The sequence below is a fragment of the Aplysia californica genome, unplaced genomic scaffold (assembly GCF_000002075.1).
Source record: "Aplysia californica isolate F4 #8 unplaced genomic scaffold, AplCal3.0 scaffold00350, whole genome shotgun sequence".
Lineage (NCBI taxonomy): Eukaryota > Metazoa > Mollusca > Gastropoda > Aplysiida > Aplysiidae > Aplysia > Aplysia californica.
Window position 1 is genome coordinate 631,081 of NW_004797620.1, and position 8,426 is coordinate 639,506.

General features: G+C 41.7%; 1 protein-coding gene across 1 annotated transcript in view; it reads right to left on the reverse strand.

Moving 5' to 3' along the window:
* Nucleotides 1-4,067: 4,067 nt before the first annotated feature.
* Nucleotides 4,068-8,426, reverse strand: part of LOC101850821 (5-hydroxytryptamine receptor 5B-like) — a 32,609-nt gene continuing 28,250 nt past the window's right edge. The window contains exon 2 of the mRNA XM_035970964.1: nt 4,068-5,933. Coding sequence (XP_035826857.1) covers nt 4,231-5,703 — 1,473 coding nt within the window. The 5' untranslated portion in view covers nt 5,704-5,933 and the 3' untranslated portion in view covers nt 4,068-4,230. The remainder of the gene's footprint in view (nt 5,934-8,426) is intronic.

Here is an 8,426-nt window from a genome sequence, read left to right on the forward strand (position 1 = left end):
TTTATTATTCGTGTAGATTGTTAAATACGGTTTTATCTATCTCAAACGTTAAGATTAAAAAGAGTAAGTTGTAATTTCCCTCCAGTTGAGCGTGTTTGTGCTTTGACCATGCTTCTTGTTTTGAGTAATCCCCCACTGAACTTCACTTGCCCTGCCAAGCACGGAATGTACCGTTAAACTAAGCTAGTCAGGACTCTAAGCATAGCATTATGCACTCAACTACAGAGACACATCTGAAGATCACTTTAGTTTTAGTTAGAGTTATATGGCACTTGCAACACACATGAGTTATAATATAGTTGCCAGAATATTAGAACTGTTGTTACAGATTTACGTATAAAGACAAAAAGGAGGAGAGATAGAGAGAAGGTTATCATAGAAAAGAAGGGGCAAACACGCCAGAACATCCGCTCACCAGCCACTAAGCTTCCTTTCACCTTTGGCGTGAAGGTTCTTTAAAGAATAATGAGTAAATGTTATATTGATGATAAAGGGTAAGCAGGGTGAGAACCAGGTCTTCATGGGCCGTCGTAGAATCGGAATTTCATAACTTCACAGGTACACTTGAGCATCAGTCAATATCTGGTTAGTTTCCAACTTTAAACTAGGGCAACTAGAGGCTGCTGCTGAGATTCCGTAGATGGGATAGCCACACGTGACGGTCTCAAGCTGTGACGTCACACTCTGTTCTCCAGACCTACCAACCGACAATGACCTCATCCGGTTTGATCATCACACGAACCTGCTCCCTGAATTCACTGAGAAAGGCTTACACTTGACATGTTTTGTTTTTTTAAGATCTGTCTTTATCTAAGTAAGATTATTTTAGATGTCTTGACAACGTTCCTAAGTTGGTGGTTGGAAGGCGTTCTGCTGTATTTTGTTTCTCTTTTTCCACCAAGCACCTATCGTCATCTTCCCCTTTCTTTCTTTTTTCTCTTTTTTTTTACTTGTTACTCTCTTCTAACATTTTTCATCCTCGGCACTTATTTAATCAAATTCCAAAAGCTAAAATAAAGACTAAAACGATCGGAGTATTCTTAAACCTCATAAGCAAATAAATAAAGGTGAAAGGATGAAACAGATTCAAGAATTCGAATTTCTAGGATATCACATTATTTCCGATATCAAATGATGGGCTTTAGAAAAAACTTGTATGGTCAACCCTTCTGTGCAACTGTGAACGCTGGGCAGTTACCAAAGGTAGAGGAAATAAACATAAAGAAACAAAAATGTATTTTCGCAGGAGACTTGAAAATTTCATGGCAGGAAAGGAAATAAAATGAGGTAGTGTTTAGAGAAGCCTGAGATGGCTATTCATAACAACTGTTCGCTATCTTAGAATTACAAAGTTCCGTATGGCATTTTTGGCCGTTTTGAGATATTTTAAAACCACGAGGTCAGAATCCAAATGATCTATCATCTCTATAAAAATCGTAAGATAATTCGGAATCGTTATCAAAATATTCAAAGAATTGTATTCCGAAAAGCTTGACATGTTGTGAAACTCAAAATCTTGAAATCATATTTCTCGAAACTAATTAGATCTACTGAGCAATAGAACTTTGAATTCTAGAGTAGCGAATTAGGAAAAGACAAACGCACTTTCTGGGACATGTGAATAACCATAATGGCTTTGAACATCTTGTTCTCACTGGAACCAAATAGAAGGCAAAAGAAGCAGGGGGAAACCAAGAACAGATGGCTGAGGAGGAAAGACCAACAAAGCCGAATAGTATTAGAGCTTTTGAGACCATAATACTATAAGCAGATAAATCAGAGGTAAACTGATGTCTGATTCATATCTGGCACTCCGTAAGGGTCAAAAGAATCTGTTGTAATGAGTGGCAAAACCGGGTAATGAAAAAAAAAAAAAACAGAGTCAGATAATGTGATCATTTAACGTTTACATAATTATATATCACGCGACCTTTGATTGTTTTCTAGACAAGTATCACAAATGTCAATAGTTTAATACGATCTTAAATTATTGTCATTGGGCAGATATTGTTACACTGGAAAGTTCCAGACAAGTGTTAAACTTCTACGTTTTAGAACGTTCTGGTTTATATAATACTTAATAGGGGTGTTATTGTGGTACCTCTAGAGTCCATAGCATTTTAGATCGCTTTTCATAAGCCTTGTACCGTGCTAAGACAAGACGACCTTGGCCAACAGCTTTGTCGATGAGATCTGGACAGTGAAAAAAGTGAAGCTCATCGCACCAACATAAAAGACATATTTAATCAACACAACACACATTATTTGATTGTGTTTCTTTTCTTTTCATTGCCCACAACTCATCGAGAGAACAGTTGGCCAGCGGTTTGTCGTAGACTGGTACATAATTTACCGGAGTTATTAAATAGAACGGACAAAGACTTTGGGCGTCACAACAAAAATTGTAGCCTATGCTTGAGAACGAGGCGAGCTTCAACACTAATGAACAGAGAGAGAGGAGAAGAGAAATAAACATAGAGAGAGAGCGAAACACAGACAAAGAGAGAGAGAGAGAGAGAGAGCGAGAGAGAGAGAGAGAGAGAGAGAGCGAGAGAGAGAGAGAGAGCGAGAGAGAGAGAGAGAGATTTGTTCGGGAGAGTGGGGTTGCACCAGATTTTTTGTGGCAGAAATAGCTTGCTAAGATAAGACCGTCGTGTCTGCAGTTACAAAACATAGCTTAAACTGTTCTTCTTTTCCTGATTCACTTCTATCGACTCATTAAAAACAATTACCATTTTATCTTCTTTATATATTTTTTTCAAAGGGATAAATGTGTGTGTGGGGGGGGGGGGGTCTTCCTAATTGCGCATAGTTATGATCAGTGGTGGGGTCTAACCTCTGTATAGTTGTAACGACATTAACAGTTCTCACTTTTCACCCTTTGGCCAGATGCTACTTTCATGATCTGTTACTCAACCTGTGTCTACTAAAAGCTATATAAACATAAACGAAACCCTCACCCACTCATATCAAAATTGATTTTAAGTATACATATATACGTACCAAAAATATTTTTTTCAATGAAGAAAAAAAAAATCTACACAGACATTTTGTTTTATGGGTCATTTTTTTAGATGTCGAGAATGTTTTCTTAACAAGAGTCCTTGCACAATGTCTAAAAAAACGTATGGCTTCTTCAGGGAGAAAAATAACAAGTTTATCGATAAACAGACGTCTCTTTCTAAAAAAAAATTAACTCTAGTTCCGAAGAGCCCTAATTGAAATAATGCTTACAAAGCCTATCGAAAAGTTCTTTAAACAGAGAGTGACTTTCGTCTGAGCTTCTCCTCCCTTGAGGCATTTGGCCCCAAATGGCCATTATTTTACCTAACCTCAGCTTGCCCCTTTTTACGACCCTGGTCCTTCGCCCACGTAGACGTTTTGGGGTCAACCAAGCCAAAAGAAGACGGTCAATACAACCGGCTATTGATTGTTCCTGCTAGAACGCGCTGTCTTAATTGGCCACCTTACTAAAAATTCCTTGGCATGTGATTTTTTAAAGTGAAGGCTGTCTGAACCTATGAATGAGTAGCCTAATGAGCGTTATCAGACAATTAGCAACCCTGTCCATCTTAAACATTTCCGTTATGGAATAACGTTATAAAACAGTTAATTCCATAACCCTTCGAAAGTGAATCAACGTAAAAATATTTAGTATTATACTGTTGAAACTATTGTAATTTGCCTTAATGCATCAATCAAGTGTTATCAAACAATAGATTAAATTTTGATCTAAGGAGCAATAACTTTGTATTCAAATCATTGTTTGCCATCCCAAATTGATAATCCTGTTCTAATAATGATGTTTAAATGGCTGGAGGGTGGTCACCTCCCCCCTCCTCCCCCCTCCCCCCCCCCCCCCCCCTCCCCCCCCCCCCCACACACACACGCTCTCACACCCGACTCTCCTTCTCCTACCACGATTGTATAGCAGTGAATACAGTTTTTAAGGAAAGACTTCTCCACGTCTGTGTTTAAGGTTAAGCACAGAACTTTTTTTAAATTGTGAACATAACATTTATTAATAAGTAAAAAGGGTATCATATAATTATAAACCCCCTGTTTACTCGTCTTTTTTTTTTTTTTTTTGTAAACAAAATATGCCTTGCATTTTGTTAGACTACAAAATGCCTGTTGGTCATGGGAAGTACATGGTAGCAATACTAGGATTGAAGATGACATGAAATTAATATTTGCATGGCGAATACACTGACAACATTGACCATGTCACTAGGTAATTCGGTTCACTGACTTGATCCGACGTAAGAAAATCTTATTGAACGCACATCGGAAGCTTGGGTTGAAGATGGTGTAAATGATGGGATTGATGAGGCTATTAACGTAGCCGAGCCACAAGAAGAGACTGTACACGTAGCTAGGCATGTCACACGGTGTGCCGCACATCGGTTTCACGACTGCCACCACGAAGAAGGGCAGCCAACACACCACAAACGCTCCGGTAATAATTCCTAACACTCGCGCCGCTTTCCTTTCTCGCCTCATCTCCATTTTCTCTCGCCGGAAGCGCTCTTTGTCTGTGCGTCTCAGTCTTTTGGTGACGTTGTTGTTGGAAGCGGACGAGGTTCCTGGACGGGGTAGGGGGACGCTAACAGTGCATGCTGGGACGGTCAGTGTGTTGGACAACATGCGAGTCAGGTTTGGATCCTGCTGGAGCAGCGCTTGACCATTCTCCTGGACATCTAGCGGGCTCTCCATGTCCACCCGTGTGACGTCATTAGCGTTCGTGCAGGAAGGCATATACATGCTGATGCCGTCCTGGCTTACGTCACTTCCGGAGGAGTTGCGAGTATTTGTCCGATGTGACGTCTCGACCGTTACAGCCGGTAACGGAACGTGTAACGCTTGATGTTTCCCTCCCCGTCCACCGAAGCGTTTCTTTCGTATTCTGTACCGCGCTGCGCGATATATCTTAAAGTTGATCACAAGCATCAGCAGCAGTGGGCAGTAGAACGCGCCTACCGTCGAGAACACGGTGTACCCGTGATCCTGCGAGATCAGACATTGTCCTGTCAGCTCGGGGTCGTCGGAATCATGTCTCCAACCGAACAAAGGCGGTATCGATATAAACACTGACACGGTCCACACGATGGCCACCATCAGAAGAATCTGCCTTGCATTCCGACTCCGAACGTAGTCGATGTTTGAGACTGCCCAGTATCGATCAAACGCTATAGCCACGAGATGTAATATGGAAGCTGTACAGCAGAGAACATCCATAGACACCCACATATCGCAGACGGCGTTGCCTAGAAACCAATGGATGCTGATCTCGTAGATGAGACTCAGAGGCATGACAAGCACAGCCACAAGGAGATCAGTCACTGCCAGAGACAGGATGAGGTAGTTGGACACACCCTGGAGAGATTTCTCCACCAGGATGGCAGTTATTACAAAGATATTACCGAGAATGATGGCTAAGATCATGCATCCTAGAAAGATACATATGACAATCATCACAGGCTCTTCATATTTAGGTTCATGGTAGTTATACTGTCGCAACAGTTCAGGCCGGTCACTGCCATTGACGGTTACTTGATCGAAGTACCCGGAATTGTTGGAATTGTTATCTCTGGGAGGCCAACCCGTCGTGATGTTGTACCCGGGAAACATGGCGTACATATTGGCTTCCAATAGCGAAGCGTTTCTTCCCATCCTCTGTACCGAAATGTTATGCCAGCACATCCCCCGCTGCTGTTGGAAACAAAGACGGGGGCTATCTCAAATCTAGTCGTGTGGGTCAATCCTTTGGGTGACCCAGCGACCTATGACTCTGTGTGACAGGGTGACGGATTACTCTCGTGTTGCGTTGTTGTCAAAGTCAGCAGATCCTGACACTAAGCTCCGGGGCCGGGAAACCTGTGTCCCTCCAGCGAGGTGCCTCGAGTCGACATTTCGTCCACCACTGTAGGAGTCTGTTGAAAGAAATAGAAAGACAAAGGCACATTAGTGTTATATAGAAGGGTATGGGTTCTACGCTTATATCAACACTATTAGATTAATTGATAGGTGGGAACTCTGAATTTAACTTCAGTCTCCAACAGGACTGAGCCAACGGGTTGAGCGCCTTGAAAACCCCACAAAATAACGTCAGGTCAAGAACGTCAAGTCTGGATTCGAACCCAGGCTCAGTAGTCCAGCATGATACCAACAGAACTAACAGAAGACTAATAAAATAAATGTAAAGTGAAAGAAAAGGTTCGTTAAAGATGTGAAAAGTTCAAGGGAAAACATGACGTTTCACATGGCTAATATGAGTGGTTGTGTGGATTGGAGAGTGTTTATACACTTTTCTGACCCATCTATGTTTCCTATGCTGAAACCTGATACATCACCTAATGTCAGGCTCGGAACATAAACTGTGCTCTAGAAAAAGAGTTGGCGGTCAAGTATTATTATAGTTATTGTCCTATTTCTAAACGTGACAAAAAGTGACATCTTATGTTTTTCCCTTGCACTCTTCATGTGGTCAATGATCAACATTTGACTATGCACTCTCTCAAAAATAAAATCACTCGGACACTGTCGCTGGAGTCAGAAATAAGTGTGAATGGGGGTGGGGGCGGTGTAAAAATAACAATAAAAAGGAAAAGACGTACAAAAAGATAGTATACCGTCTTTAATAAAGATAGGCATGTTTTACATTCACGTTCCGAGGCCTTTTCTCTCATGGCAGACGATCTTAAAGCCGTGTGCATGATGCAGCATTGCTTGAGCAGTAGACACAGAGGAAGCAGATTGCCTAAGCACAGCTTCCCTTCCTTCACATCTTAATTCCCATAATCTCATCCTGTATGTTTACTCAGACAAAAGAATAGAAGAATCATGGTTGTAAAAAATATGATGAGGGAAGGGTATAGTGCTCTACAGACGCCAAAACAAGCGAACAGTTAAGCCAAACGAAGTAGTGTCGAGCTGGCTCTGGGAGACGTTTAGGTAACTTGGATTGGGGCTTATTGTAGGTCATTCACGTACAACCTAACAAAATCTTGACGTCTGACGAGAAGCGCGCCGAGCATCCGTGGCCAACTGCGCTCCCCATCAGAAGTAGATTTGGGCTCGGTCTTGATTTTGCCGGAGAAAAAACAGTGCGGGTCCATGGAGTGGGCAGCGTCTCGATCTCGCCGCATTTAGATTTATTCAGAATCGGGGATCCGACTCAGTTATCCGTGAATGGTTCTCCTTAAGGCAATTAACCTCAAAGGACGCTCATTGTCAACTGCTTCTTCTCTCCCTGAATGGAGATTGGTATGCAGGGAGGTTGTTGTTGATGCGGGCTGAGTTGATTAGTCAGGCGATCATTGGGAGCAATGTCCCATCTAGGAAGTTGGACCGCTAGGGAGGACGTTCGCACACACACTCTTTAAACGGTCAGCCAGCTGGGCAGATGTACAAAACCCAAAATTGAAAAAAAAGGAAACCGTTTTTACTGAAGGTTCTTATTCTGTGGCACTGGTGGCAGTGCTCAAGAAATTGAGATATAATTTGCCGAAATTCATATTCCAATCGTTGAAAAAGAAACAAAAACAAAAACAAACAGCAGCAGCAGCAACAAAAACAACAACAGCAACAACATCATAAACAACAACAACAAAAACAACAACACACAAGAAAGAAATACGTAAAGTAAATACAACTGTTAAAAGGAAGAAACAGTGTTGTTGTTGTTGTTTTTTCCTCTCTTAAAAATAGCTAATTTTTTCTGGGATTAGATCATTAAACATTTAAACAGCTTGCCAATACGTGCTTCTTCAAGTTAACACATTGAAAACCATAAAGAAAACGACAACAACAAACTGACCCGTTCTCCACCTGGCCTGAGCCTGCCTTGCTCATCAGATGTTGGGGGAGACTAGCTAGTCAACGAATGAAACCGTTACAATAGTATGTAGTAGAAGCGGCTGGATCAAAATGTGGGTGGGGCTTACAATGAGGGTGGGTTGAGTTCAAATGTCAGATTTCCCCCGATCAGGGCAAGCCTTGAAATGTGTGTATGTGGGTGTGTATGTGTGTGTGTACGTGTATGTATGTGTATATATGTGTGTGAGTGCATATGTGTGTGTGTGTGTGTGTGTGTGTGTGTGTGTGTGTGTGTGTGTGTGTGTGTGTGTGAAGGGAGGGTGTACGCGTCTATGTATGTTTATGTATGTGAACGTGAGCGTGTGACTGCGTGTGGTGTGTGTGTGTGTGTGTGTGTGTGTGTGTGTGTGTGTGTGTGTGTGTGTGTGTGTGTGTGTGTGTGTGTGTGCGTGTGTTTGCCTGTTTGTGTATTTATGTGTTTTTGTATACAGTCAGCTTTCATTTTTTACTAATATTGAAACCGTTTTATGCAAGTTGCAATGCACAATTTAAACATTATGTATATTGGTATATTTTTTTACCATACCTATAGAGCAACACAAAACAGT